This window comes from Phascolarctos cinereus, unplaced genomic scaffold (genome assembly GCF_003287225.1).
Source record: "Phascolarctos cinereus isolate Bilbo 61053 unplaced genomic scaffold, phaCin_HiC Scaffold_726;HRSCAF=1367, whole genome shotgun sequence".
In the NCBI taxonomy this organism is placed as follows: domain Eukaryota; kingdom Metazoa; phylum Chordata; class Mammalia; order Diprotodontia; family Phascolarctidae; genus Phascolarctos; species Phascolarctos cinereus.
In genome coordinates this window covers 258,210,502-258,233,806 of record NW_027556098.1, presented here as the reverse complement: position 1 = coordinate 258,233,806, position 23,305 = coordinate 258,210,502, and the positions used below count along the sequence as shown (strand labels likewise).

General features: G+C 36.8%; 1 protein-coding gene across 4 annotated transcripts in view; it reads left to right on the top strand.

Moving 5' to 3' along the window:
- SGCG (sarcoglycan gamma) overlaps nt 1-23,305 on the top strand; it is a 298,874-nt gene that overhangs the window by 161,391 nt on the left and 114,178 nt on the right. For all 4 annotated transcript variants that reach the window (XM_020997245.2, XM_020997247.2, XM_020997246.1 and 1 more), the window contains exon 3: nt 20,527-20,628. In XM_020997245.2, the coding sequence (XP_020852904.1) occupies nt 20,527-20,628 (102 nt within the window). The remainder of the gene's footprint in view (nt 1-20,526; nt 20,629-23,305) is intronic.

Below are 23,305 nucleotides of genomic sequence, written 5' to 3'. Positions count from 1 at the left end.
TCAATTACTGAATGTTTCCCTATTAACTCTAGGATGCAAACTTCTCTCAGATTAACATTTAAAGGTTTTCAAAAACTCCTTTTTTGCTTTATTGTAAATTACTCTTCTCAATACATTCTACATTCTAGCCAAACAGAGCTAATTAGTATTGCCAGAACTTATTTTTTATACCCATAACCATTTCTTTTCTTTATTTTTAGTTTTATTTTCTTCTAATTTTTAATTTTATTTTTAAATAAAATTTTATTTTATCTTATTTTATTTTTAAACTCACCAAATAAAATGAGCATTTCCAAATACATTGTGGAGAGAAAGGATTGAACATGAAACTGTAAATCTCTGTTATGGATGTCTTAGTATTTTTTGAAAGTATACAATAAACAAGTAATACTCAAAGCTATCCTGCTTGTCTGCAACTTTCTGATCTTCCTTCTGTATTGTTTTCATTTGGGAGGAGGTGAGCCCTATCTCTAGCTCTCACTTTCCTTCCCACATTTCCCTACCTCACTGGAAAAAAAAAAAAGGAAATAAGTCCCACCCTATCTCCAATATAATCCCCAGAACCTAACTTAGAGCCTTGCACACTGTTGGAGCTCAGTAAATTCTTGGATTGAATTAGAAAGAACAAAGATTTGCCAAAATTGAGGATATTCAGCAAAAAGGATTCCAAAAAATATCTTAAATTGCAAAAATTTCCCTGTAATACTCATATAGCCAAAGTGATATTTATATTCATTATGGCATGTTCATAATATATCCAGCTGTGTGAACCTGAGCAAGTCCCTTGATCTTTCAGTCACTTTTCCTCTTCTGTAAAATGGGCATAAAATAGCACCTACCTCCAAAGGTTGTTGTAAGGATTAAACAAGATATTTGTAAAGCACTTTGCAAACCTTAAAGCGCTGTATAAATGCTAGCTATTATTATTATGTAAGCTATGTTTGACTTTTTGAAAAATTTATCAGGTTATAGGCGTAGCTTTGAATAACATGAAGTGCTGTATATCTTAACTATTACTAATTCTACCACAATTCTTAATCTTTATTTTTTCATGTTTTGTTTTGAGTGAGTCTTCCCTCTACTAGTATAGAGGGCAATACCTCCATTCTTTTTCAACCTGTATGATTTTCTTCCATGTTTTGCATAAACCTTCCATTGAATATCTTATCCAATATACTGGTGATTTTCCTACAATTATTTTTTTTTCTTTTGTCTTTTTTTTTCTTTTAGTGAGGCAGTTGGGGTTAAGTGACTTGCCCAGGGTCACACAGCTAGTAAGTGTCATGTGTCTAAGATCAGATATGAACTCAGGTTCTCCTGACTCCAAGGCCAGAGCTTTATCTACTGCACTACCGAGCTGCCCCTCCTGCAATTCTTTTAATAACACTCTGTTGCCCCTTTCCTTCATCATGTAATCAGACCAACTCTTTCTGATTATACCTGTATGTAATGATTTCCTTTTTACATCACTGTTCAGGTTCACATTATTTCTGGCAATAAACTCTGGCCTGTTCATAATCACTATGCCTCTTTGCATTGGTCCCTTGAGCCATCTACAATGTTGATTCTTTTGAACTATGTGAACTATAACCATTCCATAGTTTTTAGCTATATAGAATCACTGGGATAATTTTGTATGTTTAATGGACTCTTGCATCATAGGGATCATCATAAGTGCTATACAGTTTACTAGATATTATCTAGCTCCATCTTATTTTCCTATTCATCTTTGCACCTTGGCTTATCTTTCTGCAGTGATATATTGGCAAAAATAGGCTAACGTAATGAACTGCCCATCCAAATGTACAAATTGATATATTTCTCAGCCACTTTGTTTTCCTGTGTGGATTGCTCAGGAATTATTATTTTTGAATAAATATGGATTTTCATTGAAGTCATCTGGTAGGATTTAATTAAAGATGAGACTGCACCAAACAATCTATATGTAGGAACATTTGTGTCAACATCATCTGTACAGTCTCTTTCTTACTTGGATTTTGTGCAAAATATCTTATATGATACTAGTGAACATCTTCTAAGAGCATTTGTCTCCATGCTTTATGCCTCATTTGATATTAAAAGCCAGCGCATCTGAGAACAAATTTATCTCTTGTTACATCAAAAAATCCATGGACAATTTTTGTGTGCAGTGTTCCACAGATCATGAAAGAATTGGATACAGCTGAATGGCTGAATAATAACATATACATATATGTATGTTGAGGTTCAGCCACTGTTTTAGATTTCATCTTTACCACTTCTCTTATGGCATATAAGATACTGTGATGATGGAGTCCAAATTTGTTGGTTGCACTATTATTACTTAGTAGGAAAAATAGGTAAACTGGAACCTCAGACATCTGCTAGATAGTTTCATTGATTCAAGACATCGCAGTATGATACTCATAAGTTGTCTTCCATTCCTTTTAGAGAGACTGACCAGGTCTCACTGCATTCAGATGTTGCTCAGTTATTTGCCAAGGGGTCTTGAGACAATTAGACAATGTTCACATAAACTAGAATTATGACTTAAAATAGACATTTTCTGTACCAGTGATAAATTTCAAAATAATATTTACTTTTATTTACTTTTTTTGTTCCTCCTTTCTTTTACCTCCTTTTTTTGTAATGGCCCAGCCAAATTATCTAAGCTAATGTAGCATTGCTAGAAAATGTCATGATCAGTTATATCAAATGTAACATTTTGTGGCACAAAAGAAACTTTGGTATGAAATAAACTGTGTGTAACCAGTTGTAACGTGCCTTAGCAATAAACATCTCAAAATGGAGCCAAAGGAAAGGGCAGTTCTGTTTTGATAAATGGCAGCTTTAAACATTTCTTCCTTTAAAATTAATGCAAGGCTAAAGTTTTTGGAAATGTTAAAAATGTCTCCAACACTTTAGTTGGCCTTCCAGTGGGAGCATTATGGCCTGCTTCTAGCATTCTTTCCTGATAGCTGAAAGCCAATCACATGAGCTGTAACTGGTCTGATTAGTTAACTAAGCCATCAGAAGGAATCTTGGAAGGACAGCCAAGCTCTGGTTACCCCATTTCAAGCTAACAAAAAGTGAAGGGTGTCAAGACAGGCTTTTCATAACAATTTCTTAATTTGGGGTCATTTCAGTAATATTTATGACAGCCATCTGATCGTTTGACCTTTCTAATCAGTAAGGCAAAGACTTTCTTTAAAGCCCTCTTCCTTTAAAATTTACATGTAGGATACTTACAGTCTAAATATCACCAAAATCTCAAATCTTTTTCAATTAAGGATTTGGAATCAAGGATGCACCTACATCACATTTGTTATTGCCCATATACAGAGTAGTTTTCTTAGAGAATAGTAATGATGAGGTGCTCAGGCTCCAGCCCTAAGATCATGTCTCTGGAAGCCTCCCAATTTCTCAGTAGGCCCCTGTCCTATGAGAAAAATTTCTTTTGTTGGAGAACACATTCTCTTAGCAGAACAGACAGAGGGTTGCCTGGCCAGGGCCCCTGTCCCTGGCTGGCCCAAGGACTCTCCCTCCCACCAGATCCCCAAGGTCCATGCCTTTGACAACTCCTTCAATGTCTGGTAGATTCCCTACACTTTCCCATCCATAGCTCCCAAAGACACCTGGACCCTTAGATTACCTAATTAGTATCCCTGGCATTCCTTTCCCATGCCCCTTTTCCATATAAACCCCAGCACCACCCTCAGTCTCTTGCAGGGTCCTATAAGGATTCTTGCCAGCTTTTGCTAAAGTGTTACAATAAACTCTTTGCCACTTGAATAAAGAGAAAGGTTGGATTGTGAATTCATTCCAGGCAACTCTGCTTTGGCATCCTTGGGGTCTCACCATCCCAAAACCTCATCAGTAAGATCAGTCTTCTCTTTCTATGACTTTCACTAGGGACGTGTATTTATTTTATCTTACTATTTCACTAAAGCAGATATTTCCAAGTTTCAAGAATCAGAGGAAGGAAAGAAGGAAGGAAGGAAAAAAGGAAAGAAGGAAGGAAACATTAAGTGACTACTATGTTCTAAGCGCTTTATGAATATTGTCTCATTAGATCTTCATAACAACCCAGAAAGGTAGGTGTTATTGTCCCAATTTTGCAGTTGAGGAAACTGAGGCAGACAGTAGTTAAGTGACTTTCCCTAGGTCACATGACTAGTAAGTGCTTGAGGCAGGATTTGAACTCAGGTCTTCCAGAATCCAGGTCTAGCACTCTATCCGCTGCACCACCTAGCTGCCCCTAATTATTATGATCCTAAAATCATAGGATCATAAATCTAGAGCTAAACTTTCAAGATCATCTAGTCTAAAGCCTTTATTTTGTAGATGAGGACCCTGAGTCTCAGAAAGATTCAATGATTTCCTAAGGTTAATATAGGTAGTAGGCAGCAACACTGAGATCTGGACTCAAATCCTTTGCCTCTTTCCACTGCACCATTCTAAAATGAGTCCTGGCTCTTTCACTATTCAACTAAATTCAATAAACATTTATTGAGTATCTACTCTATATGGCTCTACAGAGTAGGGATAAGGGAAGGCGTGAAATGGTCTTTGCTCTCATGGAACTTGGATTCTACTGAAGGTTATAGTAGGTACAGTGATGAGCAAAGAGAAGGTGATTTGAAGAAGTTTTTTTTTGATAAGGAAATAAAAGCAGGTTTTCACAAAGGAAGTGATGGCACATGAACTGAGCTGAAGAGGGTGAGTTTTCTAGGTAGGAGTGGAAAGGGAGGCACCTTTTGCAGAAATGGAATGTTGAGTCTAGGGACTAGTTAATAATGTCATTTGGCAGGAGAGCAATGATGTGGAATGAAGCCAAAAGACTGAATATCTAGGAAGAATGTTAGTCAATGGTACCAAAAGCTCCTGAGAGTTCAAACCTGTGAAAAAGATCAGTGGATTTAGCAGTTAAGCAATAATTGCTGACCCTTGGAGAGCACAATTTCTGTAGAGGTTTGTTGAAAGCCAGATTGCAGTGGGTGGTTAGGGAGTAGTGACAGGGAGGGTGGATGACTCTGAGATCCTGAAAATGAAAGAGAGAAGAACTATGACACTCTAGCTTGAGAGGATGGCAGGGTAAAATAAAATCTTTTGTTTCATTACTTAAAGCTTAAGGGAAACTGTCGTGTTTGTAGGCAACCAGGAAGATGTCATCAGAAAGGGATAACTTGAAGATGAGAGAGAGAGGGAATGGTCAATGAACAAGGTCATAGAAGAGATAGGCAATAGGAAGAGATCAAATCAAGAGCAAAATTGGAAAGTTAGCTTTGAGAAGAAGAGTTACATCCTTAGACTCTACAGAAGCTAGAAGTTGATAAAGATAAAGAAGAATTCTGAGGTGCAGAGCAGGAAAGATGAAGGAACTCATGACAAGTGACCATAATTTTCTCAGTAAAACAGGAGGCAATTCAAGGTGTCCTAAAGGTCTTAGTTCAGTTTTAAACTTTCATGACCCTTCTTTTATTCTTTCCTGATTGACTCTCTCTAACATTATCCACAATGGCCCTTTCAAACTTTCTCCTTTCTGCACAAGTTCTAAAGTTAAACTCCCATTCCCTTTCCCAACTTAATAAATTATACAGCATTTATTAAATAACAACTCAGCTCTGATGCTAAACTAGCTAGTTACAGACACTAGTATGAACTCTAGTCTCAAAATTCCCAGGGGCTTGCTCTCCTGACCTTCTGAAGCTTAGAGTCATAGCTCCCTCCAATGTCTTTACCTCGAACTGGAAAGAGCAAATGCAAAGGCCAAGAACCAGGGCCTATATTCACAGACCACAAGTGGGCCTTGAATGGGAAGGACTCAGGGACTGTCCCCTCTAGCATTTTGTCTCTCCTCTTTCACCAGAACACAACAAAGCAGGAAGGAGTCAGACCAAGAGAACTGGATCGAGATAACCAGTGCCTTTTGAATTCATCCCCAGTTGCCTCAATGCAGCTACTCAAAAAGAGTCCACTCCATTACATGGCTAGCAGACCAGAACCAGTTTGGGGACATTTACCCATGCTCCAAATCTCTACAAGGCACTTCCATAGCATGTCATGTGCCTTTCCAAAGCAGGCTGTCCAGTTTCTTCCATGTTGGGGATTATATCAAGCAAGCATGCTGATGCCTACTCCCACCACCATCACCACCCTTTCACACAGCCAGGGGTGTGTGACAGCCATCCTGAAGCAGCTCCAAAGTGCTGATTTACACCTCAGAAATTGGAAATTGATTTGTTGTTTTTATGATTGCCTAGACCAGAGGTGTAAACATGCAGGCTGCATGTGACCCACAAGACTTTAAGGGGTGGCCCAACCAGGTTAAAATGTCATTATAAATATTTAACAAAATAAATAAAAATACAATAATATATTTTAAAACTGTTGATATGCAACCCATATGTTCACTTTAGTGGCCTCCTATTCTATTTCTGTTTGACATCACCTGTCTAGACTAAAGAAATTGATGAAGAAAATGTAATAATGCAGATTAAACTTAAAAGTGTGTCATTTGTACTGTTTGGGGGGGGGAGTCAGTTGTTAAACATTAATCAAAGGACTCCTGTTCCCACCGCATTAGAAAGAAAATTTCAGAGTTCAAAGTCATGGAGATTGAATTGTTTTCAGTAATAGTGACTTATAAGTGTAATAACTCCCATGGGTAGCTTAAGTATAATGAAGGTTTAAGTCATTCCATGTAAACAGCAAAATGAATGAATATGGAAAAAAGAGTCATGCTGGGCCTTTATAGAAAATAACTGGAAAATTATTTAAATTAAATCATTTAAATGTAATTACTAAACAAGTTTAGTTGGCTGTTGTGTTTAATATTAAGTTTTTAATAAAACACCTAAGAGAAACAAGCGTTGGTAGTAGGAGTTGAGAAGGGTGATGAATTGGAAATACACAGTGTTTGCAGAAACATCAATATGAATAGAATATTAAAGTCTGAGGTGTGGGATGGAAAGGAAGACTAGGAGCCAGGCACTGAGCTGCTTGAGTTTTCTCTTGAGCCTTAGAAGTCAGGAGATGAAAGCAACAAGAACTCTCCCCTTGCAAGAGTGAACCTCAAAGGAGAGGGTATTGTTGAAGACTGGTGGTGAAGAAGAATTCAAAGTAGAGAGAAAGAAGCATACTGCTCCTGCTGGCCTATTTCTTGTTGCTTTAGGGTACATGATAAACTGGACTCTCTGAAGTATTTCTTTTCCTCTTTGAGAAGAAATCTGACATCCATTTTATCATTTTACTGCCACTACTTTGTGACTTTCTTGTTTCATTTATATCAAGAATGTCAGTATGGACAAGATTCAATTCCTCTATTAGTGCATTATCTTATAAGTCACCACATAAATAGCTCATATGTGGAATACCAACCACTGCTCCCTATTCCACAGATCTACTACCATCACTACAGAAATAGAATGAAGACACAATACACTAAGGAATATTTTAGTATTGTCCTCAAATTCATCACCTGGTAGACAGTTCTTTGGCAATAAGACTCTTCATATTTAGTAATGTTCATCATACCAAAGACACAATTATAGCTGGATTAATACTTTGAAGACCTTTTAGTTTGGTGGAACTTGTCAGACCTTAATGCCCTACCCTTTTCATATACTACAAGATGTATCCTAGGGTCATTGCCATTGACCACTAATAAATTGGAGAAGTACTTTTATGGAAGAGAGAAAATGTATGTGGCAATTTATTTAGAGCAATTACAAATAAATTAAAAACTTTTTAATTTAAATTTTATTTTCAGCAGATATACAATTATAGATGTACAGTGAACACTGAACTTAAAGCTGAATTATTAATTTAGTGATAGAATAGTTATATCTTCTTGTTTGTCTCTGTGTAGAATTCATCTATGAAACTTATTTTTGAGAAAATCGTGTGGAGAATAACCATATTTTACAAATCTATAAAATCATGCCAAGAACTTTGAGCATATCATCAGAGGATTTACAGCATATTATCACAATTAAAGTATGTTCTGGAAAGGAATCAGAACATTTCTTATTGAGCAGTTCTATTGGTACTTCTCTGAATTAGAAGTAACAAGGAACTATTAATTAGGCAAAGATAAAAAAATTATCATACATTCTTTTTTCTTTTTTTAATTTTATTAATTTATTTTGATTTATCAACAATCACTTCCACATGCTTTTGAGTTTAAAACTTTTCTCCCCCTTCCTTCCTACCACCCTCCCCAAGACATCGCACAATCTCATATAGGCTATACATTTACATTCCTATTAAACATATTTTCACATTAGTGAACTTGTAAGTAAAAATTAAAACCAATAGGAGGAACCATTAAAAAGAGGAAACAAAACTCAACAGAAGAGGGGGAAAATTGATAGTGATTCAGCTTCCATAGTTCTTTCTTTGGATGTGGATAGCATTTTCCATCACGAGGCCTCTGGGGATGTCTTAGATCCTTATGTTGCTGAGAAGGGTTAAGTTTATCAATATTAGTCATCACACAACATGGCTGTTATTATGTACCATGTTCTCTTGGTTCTGCTCACTTCACTCAGCATCAGACCATACAAGTCTTTCCAGGTTTTTCTGAAGTTGATCTGTTCATCGTTTCTTAATAGGAATGAGTATTGCATTTTATCAAAAGCTTTTTCTGTATCTATTGAGATGATGATGTGGTTTCTGTTGGTTTTGGTGTTGATATGCTCAACTATGCTGGTAGTTTTCCTAATACTGCACCAGCACTGCATTCCTGGTATAAATCCTACCTGGTCATAGTGTATTATTCTTGTGATAAATTTCTGCAATCTATTTGCTAGTATTTCGTTTAAAATTTTTGCATCTGTATTCATTAGAGAAATTGGTTTATAATTTTCTTTCTCTATCTTGCCTCTTTCTGGTTTAGGTATCAACACCATATTTGTATCATAAAAAGAATTTGGTAGGACTCCTTCTTCACCTCTTTTCCCATATAGTCTATATAGTAATGGAATTAATTGTCCTTTAAATGTTTGATAGAATTCACATGTGAATCCATCTGGCCCTGGAGATTTTTTCCTGGGGAGTTCATCAATGACTTGTTCAATTTCTTTTTTCTGAGATGGGGTTCTTTAAGTATTTTACTTCCTCTTCAGTTAATCTGGGCAATTTATATTTTTGTAAATATGTATCCATTTCACTAAGATTGTCAAATTTGTTGGCATATGGTTGGGCAAAATAATTCCTAATTATTGTTTTAATTTCCTCTTCCTTGGTGGTAGCTTCGCCCTTTTCATTCTTGGTACTAGTAATTTGGTTTTCTTCTTTCTTTTTTTTAATTAAATTAACCAAAGGTTTATCTATTTTATTGGTTTTTTCATAAAACTAGCTCTTAGTTTTATTTATTAGTTCAATAGTTTTCTTAATTTCAATTTTATTAATTTTTCCTTTGGTTTTCAATATTTCTACTTTGGTGTTTAGTTGAGGATTTTTAATTGTTCTTTTTCTAGTTTTTTTAGTTGTATGCCCAATTCATTAATCTCCTCTTTTTCTATTTTATTTATGTAAGCATTTAGAGATATAAAACTTCCCCTAAGAACTGCTTTTGTGGTATGTTGTCTCATTATTGTCATTCTCTTGAATGAAATTATTGATTGTTTCTATGATTTGTTGTTTGACCCAATCATTTTTTAGGATTAGATTATTTAGTTTCCAATTATTTTTTAGTCTATCTTTCCATGGCCCTTTATTACATATAATTTTTATTGCATCATGATCTGAAAAGGATGCATTTAATATTTCTGCCTTTCTGCATTGGATTGTGAGGTTTTTATGCCCTAGTACATGGTCAATTTTTGTGTATGTGCCATGTACTGCCGAGAAAAAAGTATATTCCTTTCTATCCCCATTCAGTTTTCTCCAGAGGTCTATCATACCTAACTTTTCTAATGTTCTATTCACCTCCTTAACTTCTTTCTTGTTTATTTTGTGGTTAGACTTATCTAGTGCCGAGAGGGGAGGTTCAGGTCCCCCACTAGTATAGTTTTGCTGTCTATTTCTTCCTGTAACTCCCTGAACTTCTCCTGTAAGAATTTGGATGCTATACCATTTTGTGCATATATATTTAGTAATGATATTACTTCATTGTCTATGGTGCCTTTTAGCAGGATGTAGTTTCCTTCCTTATCTCTTTTGATTAGATCTATTTTTGCTTTTGCTTTGTCTGAGATCAGGATTGCTACCCCTGCTTTTTTTACTTCAGCTGAGCATAATATATTCTGCTCCAGCCTTTTACCTTTACCCTGTATGTGTCACTCTTTTTCAAATGTGTTTCCTGTAAACAACATATTGTAGGATTATGGTTTTTAATCCATTCTGCAATCCATTTCCATTTTATGGGAGAGTTCATCCCATTCACATTCACAGTTATGATTACTATCTGTGTCTTTTTCTCCATCCTTTTCCCCCATTTATGCTTTTCTTTCTCCTTTTTCCTTTCCCCCTTCACTAGTGTTTTGCTTTTGACCACTGCCTCCTTCAGTCCCTCCTCCCTTTTATTATCCCTTTCCCTTTTCTTCCCCTTTACTCTTCCCCTTCCTTCTTCCCCTCCCCTTTTCTTTCCCCCCTCCCATTTCTTTCACCTTTTCCCTCCTACTGCCTATAGGGCAAGTTAGATTTCTATACCTAACTGATATATTATGCCCTTCTTGAGCCTAATCTGATGAGAGTAAGGTTCAAACAATGCTCCCCCCCTTCTTTCCCTCTGCTGTAATAGGATTTTGTGTCTTTTCCTGTAATGTAATTTACCCTTGTCTGCCTCCTCCTTTCTCAGTACATTTTCTAAGATCAGATTGATCCACTTATTTGGATCCATTTAACCCACTTGATTAGATTTTTTTTTTATTAATACAAAGTCAACTAATATCCACCCTCTTTATGTATACTCCTTTAACAAGGTGTAATAACAATACAGTTCTCAAGGGTTGCAAGTCTCATATTCCCTTGTAGGGTTTAAACAGCTCTCCCCCAATTAACAACATATTGTATCTTTCTGTCCCATTTACCTTTTTATGTCCTTCTTGAGTCCTGTACTTGAAGATCGAATTTTTTGTTGAGCTCTGGTCTTTTTATCAGGAAAGTTTGGAAGTCTTCTATTTGAATATCACACTCCTCCCTTGAAAAATGATGCTCATTTTTGCTGGGTAATTGATCCTTGGCTGCATTCCAAGCTCCTTTGCCTTAAGGAATATCATGTTCCATGCCCTGTGGTCTTTTAATGTAGAAGCTGCAAGGTCCTGTGTAATTCTGACTGTGGTTCCATGATATTTAAATTGTTTCTTTCTGGCTGCTTGCCGCACCTTCTCTTTCATCTGGTAATTTTGGAATTTTGCTATTATATTCCTTGGCTTTGCCAATTTGGGATCTCTTTCAGGTGGTGACTGGTAGATTCTTTCTATGGTTATTTTCCCATCTGGTTCTAGGACTTCCAGGCAATTTTCCTTTATGATTTCCTGAAAGATACTGTCCAGGCTCTTTTTTTCATCATGATTTTCAGGTAGTCCAATAATTTTTAAATTGTCTCCCCTGAATCGATTTTCCAGGTCAATTGTTTTACCGATGAGGTATTTTACGTTTTCATCTATTTTTTCTTTTTTTTGTTTCTGTTTGACTGATTCTTGCTCTCTCATAGAGACATTAGTTTCCATTTGTCCAATTCTAGTTTTTAAGAGATTGTTTTCTTCTGTTAGTTTTTGTACTTCCTTCTTCAATTGGCCAATTGTGTTTTTTCGGGACTTGTTTTCTTCAGTATACTCTTCTGTTAGTTTTTGTACTTCCTTCTTCAACTGTCCAATTGTGTTTTTTAGGGACTTGCTTTCTTCAGTGTACTCTTCTGTTAAGTTTTTCTCCTTCCTTCTTCAATTGGCCAATTGTGTTTTTTAGGGACTCTTCTTCAGTGTACTCTTCTGTTAGTTTTTGTCCTTCCTTCTTCAATTGGCCAATTGTGCTTTTTCGGGACTTGTTTTCTTCAGTGTACTCTTCTGTTAGTTTTTGTCCTTCCTTCTTCAACTGGCCAATTGTGTTTTTTAGGGACTTGTTTCCTTCAGTATACTCTTCTGGTAGATTTTGTACTTCCTTCTTCAACTGGCCAATTGTGTTTTTTAGGGACTTGCTTTCTTCCGTGTAGTCTTCTGTTAAGTTTTTCTCCTTCCTTCTTCAATTGGCCAATTGTGTTTTTTAGGGACTTGTTTTCTTCAGTGTACTTTTTTCCCAATTGGTCAATTGTATTTTTGAAGGACTCTTTTACCTCTCTCATTTGACTATCAAAATCCTTCTTGAGCTCTTCTAAGAAGGCTTTTTGGGCTTCTGACCAGTTCATATTCCCTTTTATTGTTGCAGATGTGGGTTTGCTGACAATGTTGTCCTCTTCAGAATTTCTGTCTTGATCTTCACTCTTCTCATAATATGAATCTTTGGTACGTTTCTTTTTACTCATGGTATTTCTTTATTCCCTGGCCTTTAAAGAGATTGAGCTCTCCTGCTGGGGAACAGAGGGTACTGACCCAAGCTTCTTGTGTTGGGAGCCTAGGTCTTGGTCACTGGCTTTGTGTGCTGGGGCCTCTTATGTTGGCAATTGGAGGCTGTAGGTTTCTGGCAGCTTACCTCATGTTGGGCTGGAATCAGCAAGGCTGGAACTTTCAGGCAATTCTAGGTTGCCTGCTTTTCCTTTCCTTTAGTTTTCTTCCACTCCTTTTAGATGGGTGCTGCAGGGTGTTTATCTGCCTGGGGCCCCCTGCAGTGTTGTTTCCCTCCTTTTCTGCTAATGCAGATTCCTTTGAGGTAGAGTGCTGAGGCACCTGATGATTTTCTGAGCTCGTTTCCACCGGTTTCCCCCACCCTCACTGAGGCACTTGGAGGTCTAGGTATTGGTGTTTGACTGTTCTACCACCTAGGCTTCAGGATTTCTTCACAATTGGAGGCTTCAGGGCTCTGGCAGCTCACCTGGTATTGGGCTGGAATCAGCAAGGCTGGGGCTTTAGGAAGACTTTGGGTTGCTTTCTTCACCTCCTTTCAGATGAATGCCTCAGGGCACTTATCTGCCTGGGGGCCTTGTAGTTCTGCCTCCCTTATTTTTGCTGAGGCACTGGGAGACCCGTTTGCTGGGCTGCCACACTGCTGCTCCTCGTCTTTCTTCTAGTTCAGCTGTTCCAGGGTTTTTTTCTGGGGTGATATTTTCTGGGTTTTCTGAGGTTGATAGGGGAGAGTGAGATCAACTACCTTTTTTACTCTGCCATCTTGGCTCCCAGAAGAGGACTGTTCATCATTTCTTATGGCACAATAGTATTCCATTACATTCATATATGACAACTTGTTCAGCCATTTCCTAATTGATGGGCATTATCATACATTCTAACAGTAAATTTGATACTTATTAGATGGATACCTTAAATAACTTTTAAATATATTATGGTCTTAATGTATTAAGAAAAAAAATTAAGTTAAACTTTGGATAACTAATCCAAATGAATTTAATATCCAGTCTAAAGGAAAATACATGTATAGTTCACAGAATACACACTATAAAAGTATAAAATATTTTTAAAAGCTAATAGTAAACTGACAGAATCTTAGTGTCATAAGGGACTTTAAGAAGCATCTGAAAGAGCTACTGTTTAAATGGTCACTGAATTAAAGCAAAATAGAGCTATACAATAGTATATCTCTGCTACTATATCTTAAGGTACGTTATAATTTTTTTTGGCTCTAAACAATTAGGTTGGCAATTTGCATCATTAGAAGGAATTCCTGGATCACAGAGACCACAAATCTATTTTGAGTATTTAAGTTAGCATATATATTTATAATGTGTGTATATATGTATAATATATGTTTATGTGTGTTGTATGTGTAAATGGATTAGGCACCAAGAGAAATTTATTAAGGTATGCATATAAGAGAATATATGAGGATGAATTATTTACATATTAATAAGATGATAAGAAACAGATGTCTTCTCAGAAGACCATTATCTTTAGGAGTCATAGAAAAAAAGTTAAAATGTGGATGGTTTGTTTCTTTTTAAGAGTATTAGGGGAACATAAAAATGTGAAAGATAGTGAACCATTCAGAGGAAGAAAGGAAAAGAAAGCATCATAGAAGTGCATGCAATGAAGAATATATGTAGTTATGAAAGAAGGGGTATGAAGAATGGGTATTTGATGAATTTTTGTCATCTGAACAGGGATATTGAACACAATTTCAAACACACACACAGAGATTTCAGTATGTAAATGCATTAAGCACAAAAGAGGAGACAGAGACAAGGAAGGGATAGAAAATTGTCTAAGAAGTAGGGGCAGGAAATATAAAGGAATAGTCATAAGAAAAGTGAACTTCAATGTTGTAGGGAAGATGAAGGGAGGATTCAAAAGAAAGGAAGAATGAGTAAAAAAATCCAAGAAAGTCCCTTCCCCTCTCTGGACCAAGGGCAACTTTAAGTTGTAGAGAAGGTACCAATATTTAATGGAAGAAAAAGTTCCTCATTTGGAGCATATGAAAATGACTATATCTAAGAGAAAGAAATGACTACTACAAAAGTATAAATCCTTATTTAAGAATTAGCTACTTGAATTCCATAAGGTAATTGACTAGTTAGAGTAATGGTCAAAGTCAATAAATTAGCAGAAAGGATAAAAATATATAGCAGATACTGTATGCAATTATAACAGCTCCAGTTCTACGTGTTCAAGTGAAATATCTGTTTTGAAAAAAAGGGGGTGCTAGGATGAAGAAAAGTTTAAATCAATTATTTCATAAAGAAGTTTAACCAGTACAAGACATTTGCCACAAGAAGGCCAAAGGCACCCCACCTTTGAAATCCCTTCCCTCACCCAGAAAACTGATGTCCTTACCAAGTACAGAGACAGAGGAGTCAACAACATCAGCTTAGAGTACAAGGTAATTTCCCAAATATTATGAAGGATGAAAGATTAGGAGCAGTGTGCCTTCATCAACCAGTGAAAAGGAACAAGGGGAAAGGAACCTGAAGAGAGTTTAGCAACAAATACATATAAACGAGAAGAGATCAGCTGATTTTTATAGTGATCTTTTGTTTTAATTAGTGATAAGAACTGTGTTTTATATGAGAAAGAACCATTAGCACTTCAGATGTAGTCAAAAAGAAGTATTAGATCTGAGTAAATTCATGCAACCAAAATCTGTACTGGCTGTGGCATAATTTTAAGGCATTCAGTGATCAATGACCTTTTTTTCCCTTTAACAACAATGTAATAATGTATCAGTAGCTATTGACCCACATGGCTACTTATTGTTCTCTAGAAAATGTATATAAGAAATGTATACAAGAATGTTGTATGCATGTATCTAGGATGTCCCAGGATGTCCTGGGAACAGACAGGCTATGTCAGACCACATCTCTGTAGTTACATCATTAACAGAGTTATAGAGAATATATGATGTCATTCTTTCTATTGCTTATTGATTTTCAAAAAGCATTGACTTCATATGCAAAGTACAACCTGAAATCTCTTTTTAAGCATGGTGGCTTCCACACTCATAAATTTCAAAAACCTTTAAAACACAGTGAAACTATGGAGAAAATTTTGTTCAATAGTCCACGGGCATTGAATCAATCGATCTATCAATAAATATTTACTAAGCCCCTACTATGTGCACAGGCATTAAAAGAGGTGTAAAATAGTGAGATCATCTCAGCTAAATTGTTCATCAGTGCCATGGGTAACATCCTGAACAGAGTTCAAGCAAAGGGATTCCTCACTGATGACAAGAGTCTCCAAAGCTCAAATTCACAGATGATACTGCTAATTTCATCAACTCCACAAAGCTCTTTCATGAAATACATAGCAATGTGGGGAAAAAATTGGTTTGAACAGCCACACTAAAAAATTAAGTGGATGAAAAACATATTGCCCAGAAATGCAGTGGAATAGTAAGTTGCTCAAGTAATTTCATCAATAAATGTCTTGAATTGTTGTTGTTATTGTAGCAGTAGTAGTAGTTGTTGTTGCTGTTCTTCAGATGTTTCAGTCATATCTGACTCTTTGTTACCCCATTTGAGATTTGGGGGGGGCAATGGGGGTTGAGTGACTTGTTCAGGGTCACACAGCTGGTAAATGTCTGAGGCTGGACTGAACTTGGGAAGATGAGTCCTCTTGATTCCAAGCCCAGTGCTCCACTGCACCTAGCTGCCCCCTTGTCTTGAATAGATGGTGCAGATGGAGCCTGACATGGAGTGAAATATTAAGCCATATGACATCAGACAGATTGTACAGTGCCCAAACTGCTTGCTGCTACTAAAGTATCATTAGTCTTCTAGAGGTGTACATAGATGTAGGAATCTTGACATATCCTAGCCTCAGACGAATCAAAATTACAAGTAACCCAAAGGCCCAGGGATAGACTCATAGTGGGAGTGAGTAGGCTGGAACATCTTCCGAAGGATGTTAAGATGGGTTATGAATGACCCAAGATCTTAAAAGAATCAGAGGAAGGGCTCTAGTGTGTTATTTGGGTCCTCTGGGGAAGATTCGAGGAAGGACACGGACAGGAACTGCACAAGATGAGAAGGCGTGGAATGGTGCAGTCTGCATTGTGAAGGGAGTACCCCCAGAGAATAAACTGCAGATTCATCCAAAAATATGCTTCTCTATAAATGTTCTGTGATTATTTCATCTTCATTGTCTCTGAACTGTAAGCTACTTGAAGACAGGAAATATGTTTTCCCTATTTTAGTATTCCTTCCACAGCATTTAGTGTAGTTTCCTGAACATAGTCAACATCTTAAAATATTAGATGATCCATGGAGCTAAAAATTATTTTAATATTTTTAAATATTTAAATTTTAAGAGTTAATTTCAAATTAATGTATTTAATTTATTAATAATTAGTTATTATTATTTATTAAATAAATAAATTTATTTAAATTAAAATATTTAAATACCTTTTAATATTTTTGGAAATGGAGCTGATAATAGCATTATGCAATTAGTGAACAATCTTTATATGAAACAGAAAAGAAAATGTTGCTACTATGGTTTCTGTGGATGAGAAACGTGCTAGAGAGAAAAGAATATCCTAAAGCCTGGGCAGTGCACACTGATTTGTTGAAAGTGAGAAAGAATCCAGACTGGGACAGCCAGGGGGCTTACCATGGAGATGCCCAATTAAGAACGCTCTGTTCCCAGGTTGATCCAGTAGAGTGCCTTGTCTAAGAATAGATTGTTGTTGAATTAAATCAAATAAGTTGAATTTAATTAAGGAAGGCAGATTGGTATTGGAGTTAAAATCCATCGTGGGGATGAACTAATTTCTTCTGAGACACATTTCAAGTAGACTGAAAGGCATGGAAGTGCTCTAAAACAAACGAGTAGAAAGCTTACGATGAGTGTTTGTTAAATTCTTTGCTGTGTAGCAGTGTTTTGCAGACCAGTTTCTGAGGGGCAGAGAAAAATCTTTAGCACCTAGATTCATGAGGTTCTGGGAAAGAATCTCCAACAGACAGCATCGTTTCCTCTCACCTGAGCAGAAGCTATCACAAAAAAAGATGTGTTCACTCATGATACAGAGATGGAAGGAGGACCAGGGCACATAATTTGAGCCAAGGACGTGGAAAGAGAGTATTTGCTGTTGTGGCCATTCCCACCATTGCAACCAGGGGCCTAAACTTTTGTCCCATCCCACCCCCAGTCGCCTGAAAGGAGAGACTGTAACTGATGAAGTTTGTTGAGGTGGAGGAGGATAGTATTTCTTTCCCCCTCTTCCTCCTTTTTTATGTTCTCTCTCTTCCCCTCCTAGAGAGAATGAGTTCTTCTTCCAAAATTTTACTTTTCTTTGATGTTAGACCTTCTGCTTAAATTAGTCCCAATACCAGCTAGTTAAAGGATTGATCTTTACTTTTCTAGGAATGTGCCTCATTTGTAATTTGTAAAGGGGAGGTCAGAGAGAAAAGTAGAGCAGTAGCTGGCAGAGTATGAGAGAGAAATAAATCAACAGAGAGGATGGTCTCTGTCTGAATGTGAGGACAGAAGGTGTTAGCTCTTCTTTCCTCCTGAGTGAGGGCTCAGGAATAAAATGAGAGAATAACTTAGTTATATCGATTTCCTATTTTAATACATCTCTCAATATGGGACAAAACTTGATCCAGGTCTCTGACTCTAAAAATAGCTTTTAGATGATTGCTGTTAAGTCACATTGTATTATGCATTGTTTTCCTACCCAGGCACTTGCAAAAAAATCTCTTTATAGATAAGGAGGTGAGGGCAGTGTCTAGAGGAAATGCCATGCCTGGTAGCAAGAGAGGAATTCTCTGAACAGGGCTAGGTAATACATTCCAAGGGGAATCGCCTAAATGACAGTAGCAAATTTCCTCTTTATAAATCATCAAGCACACAGCCAACAATAGTTGGGATTGATCATTTGTGTAGCCAACATGGGTACAAATTAAAACAGATGGTATAAACATAACTTTAAAAAATAGCAAAATTTTGGAGGCAGACTTCATTGTTCTTGAAAAGAGGAAGAGAAGAGAGGAAAAGAGAAAGAGTGGTGAAGAAACATCACAATATTCCTTCCCAGCAAATGTGTTTAGCCAGTCTCTCTCCTTTCAGCCAGGGTGGAGGGGAAGGCGGGGGGGGGGGAGGACAGGGACTTGCATTGTTTAAAATCCTGGATGTGATTTGAATGGTGGCTCTGTTGACAACAAGTGTTCTCTCCTTCTCTCTCATCTAGCTCAAATCATGTTCCCTCTTCTACTTCTAACCCTATGTTCCCAGCATACAACTCCATCTTCTGATGGTCTCTCCTTCCTTTACTATGTACTAAAGTTGTGTATATAAGGGATTAATTTTTCCATCATTGAAAGACTCTTCTTTTTCTACCAGATTTAGGAGGTCATTGAAGACTTTCCTCTTCCCATAGAAATTAATCTCCAAAGTCCTGTCACAGTTGAATGGCTTTCTTATGAATCCTCCAGACAATCAGAGTCCGAACTTTCTAGATCAGTACTAAACCTTAATGAATTTCATAATCTCTCCCTGATCCAAATCTGTAGCATTTGTAGCTCCATAACCATTGCAGGGTCTGGAAATGTGAGTTATGATTAAATGCTGTATATTGGGATGAGTCAAATGGCTTGGATATTTTATACCTCTAAGGTGTTTTAATAGCATATGTCATGGTACTGTTTTCTTTAAAACTGACATCATATGGTACATAGACTCTATCAGTAGTCTCCTAATTGGTGTCTAATAGCCTACATGGCAGATCATTCATTGCTCTTCCTTCCATTCCCTCTTAAATCTGTTTGTTTACAAAGCAAACCATTTTGTTACCTTTTTCCAGGTATGAGTCTCACCCCAAATTTTGTTGTTACCTCATCTTTATCTCCTTGTGCTAACATTTCAAGTTAGTTTAATTTATTACCCAAACTATATATATATATATGCATGTATGTATAATATATTACATATGCATATATGTACATATATATACATATATGTGCATGTATGTGTATATATATATATGCACATATATTAGTGTATAGATATAGAAGTCTATATAATCCTCTTCCCAGTTATTTTCTTCTGATAATTACCAAGCACTCCTATGATTGTTCTGTGTCAAGCCTGTTGTCCTCTGGAGTGCAATATTTTTGTTTTTGTTTTATTCCACATCTATGATTTCACTGGTATGAGCCTTTCCCATGAGGAAGACAACTTCTACCATGTACTCCAGCAACTTTTCCACAACTTCTATTCTTGAAGAGTTTCCTGGGGCACTAAGAGGGTAAGTGACTTGTTCAGGGTAGAACAATCAGTAGGAGACAGAAGCAGGGCTTCACCCCAGTCTTCCTGCTTCCAAGGCTAGCTTTTTTCCAGCTTTTTTTCTGTCACCTCTGCCAATCTGCTTTCCTTTACAGTTCAATGAGGAAATATTTTCCCTCCCCTCTCATGCTTCAACCTAAAGGCTTCTTGATCAACTTGGTAGATTTCTGATCAAACATATTTTTTTCCTGGTCTTCATAAGATATATGCCATCCCCTGCTATGAACTCCTCTTCTGTATTTATTGCAATTCATAGTACAGAAAACCAAATCACATTCTTTGACAACATACACATGATGTTACCTTTTCGCACCTTTCTCTTACAAAGTTATGACTTCGGCTGGAAGAAGAAATGAAAAGACCATTTGTTGCTCTACATTTCCCACAAATGGTCTTTTCATTTCATCTTCCAGCTAGAAATGCATCACGTGTTTCTTCTGATTAAACATTCTATTTCCACATGAATCAGCAAAAATAGGTAAAAGGCAGAAAATCTGATTAGTTTTGGCAGTCTCTACTTTATGTATTAGATAATAGACACCAGGAAGACATAATGCTTCTGGATTAGAGAAAACAGAGTCATTATTTTACTCAGTTATCTTCACTACATAGGCTGTAAAAAGGTAAAAATAAAACCTACATGAATTTCATAATTGGAGAAATGAATAGTGATGAAAAACAATAACAAAAATAAAAATCTCTCTTTTTTTGACAGACTGGAATGGGGCACCTGCGTGTTACAAAAGACGGTCTCCGTCTGGAAGGGGAGTCTGAATTTTTATTCCCTCTGTATGCCAAAGAAATTCACTCCAGGCTGGTAAGTAAAGAACAAAATACTTAATATACAGCAATCAAAATCAAATGCAAACTTTATTAAGTGTAGAAATTCATAATATTATAGAGGACACTTCATAGAACATATATACCTTGCTAAATTGTCTAAAAGTGCTTGGGAGTTTGGTTATAGAACTAATCTCTAGCAATTGCATTTAGATAGTAAATGAAACCAATTTTCATGAACTTCAGAATTTGAATTTGGTGGTCACTATAATTTAGACCTGAAATGAAAACCTCAAACACAAATAATTTAAGCTTCTATCCACTATTGCAAAGCAATTTAAATTCAAGTGATTTTGAAAGCATTCCAAATTGTCTGAGAAGCTTAAAAAGAAATCTTTTTCACAGTAGGGTATTCTTCACTAATTATAGAATATTAAGATTAAATGGGACCCTCTATCAGTAGATTAAACATCAGTACTGAATGGTTTGTTAATAGAGTACAGTAGGACTTTAAAAGCATATCTGCCTCAATATAATCTTCATTTGCCTCCCTGGCATTTAACTGTACCTCCAGGATAGCCAATCATAAAATTAAATTACAGTATAGTAAAGTATAATGCCACCATAATATGATTCTGTTTCTCTTTCTATAACATAATGAACATAAAATGTAATATGAAGACTTCAAGTTGCATCAAAAAAAATTTTTTTAATAAAAATTTTAAGTGTCCACCACCTAGCCCTATCCTGGGACAGCCTGTGACCATGGAGGCATTGTAAGGTCTGCCATGGTGTTCAACCTTGTTTGTTAACCTTATAATTTATGTAGTGACCTTCAGGAAATGTGTACTGCCTGAGGGTACCCTGGGAAGCTGCTCAAGTTTTTTGTCTTTAAAATATATGCCTTTAAAAAAAATAAACAGCCCCACGCTGCCTTCTAAGATATCTCTAGAGAAGGGGCTGTATAGGTTTTAAAAAAAGAAAAACTTTTTCCAGGTAATTGAAGAAAACACTCTATGCCTTTCTCCCATTTCTTGTCTTAGCAAAGAACCATTGAGAAGAGCTGGTTACCCAGAGAAAAGTTGGTTTCCTTGCCTTAAGTCAAACCTTATTGCCCCCACCCTCCCATTCAGTCAACTCCATTGGCTCCCTATTGCCTCCAAGATCCAATAGAAAAATCCTCTTTTGGCCTTCAGAACCCTTCAGAACCTGGTTGCTTCCTAACCTTCTAGGCTTCTTACACATTATTCTTTTCCACATACATGGATCCAGTGGCCCTCTTCTTGTTCCTCCCACACAATATCCCGTCTCATGTTTTTCGATGACTTGTCTCCTATGCCTGGAAAGCTCTTTCTCCTCACCTCCACTTGCTGGCTTCTCTGGCTTCCTTCCAGTTTTAGCTGAAGTCTAGACTTCTACAATAAACCATTGCCATGTCTTCTTAATCTTAGTTTCCCCATGAAACTACCCTAATTTTCCTGTATATATCTTACTAGTTATTTGAGTGTTGTCTCTCCCATTAAATTGTGAGCTACTTGAAAGCAGAGGCTGTTTTTTGTTTGTTTGTTTGTTTTGCATTTCTTTGTATCTCCAGCATTTAGCGCAATGCTTGGCACAGAGTAACTGCTTAAGAAATGCTGGTTGACTAATGACTGACTGACTTACAGTCATAAATTATCAAGAATTTTTTGCACAACCAGTATCACCAGAGCACTACACTTGAATCTCAGAGGATATAAAAGAAATAGGAAAAATTTGCTTTAGAGTTAGAGAATGAAAACACACGTACTTAAGGTGACCTAAGAATAATATAGAAGCAATTTATCACCATTCCCACGTTGTGTAGCACAACCTGAATAAATAAATGCTGAGTAAGAATGAAGTAGAGATCAGGGGTAATTAGGAGCTATTACTTCACCTTTTAGTAGTTTCTTTTTTGCCCTTCTTTTACAACCTAGAAATCTTTTTGAATATCAAAACTCTGATTTTACAATACACAAGAAGGAAACTAGGCCCATATTACCCTTAAAGGGGGCATCCTGAGAAATATTCTAGGGCATAAAGGAAATAAAACAAGAAAAGGGTATTTCAGACGTGTTTGTTCTTAGCCACACATGGAGTCTATAAATGTAACTTCCTCATAGGACTGAGAAAGTAAAATTCAAGTAATAATGCTCATCTCTACAATACTCAGTGAAAATTAATTGACCTTTGATCATATTCTCAGAAGGTCCAATCTGGTGTTCTGACTCACTGGCTAGAACGGGAAGAAATTCTACAACCCCTTATTTGATTGGGCATCAAGCTGATGCAACTTGCCTTTCTTCTGGGGCACCGAAGGACCCCAGCTAAAATTGGCACCCAAACAGATCTATCTTCTCCATAATCCCTACCCCTTAATCCACCACCAGCCTTTCTGTCACTGTCACTTCCTCCTACCCCTCCTATCTGGCACTGATCCCCTATCTCTACCCCTGCCAGAAGGAACCTTGAATCTCTCTTCCTCTGACCTATAGACTCATTGCCTTCTGGTGGGCTACTCTTGTGGGACAGACCCCTGATGCATCCTAAGGACTCTCAGGCCTTGCTGTCTGCTTTGTATCTGCACCTTTGTGGCCCTTCTATACACCCTGCAACTGAACCCTCCTGCATTTATTATCTTTACCAATTAAGAAGGTGAGTTCCTTGAGAGGAGGGAATGTATTCTTTTTTTT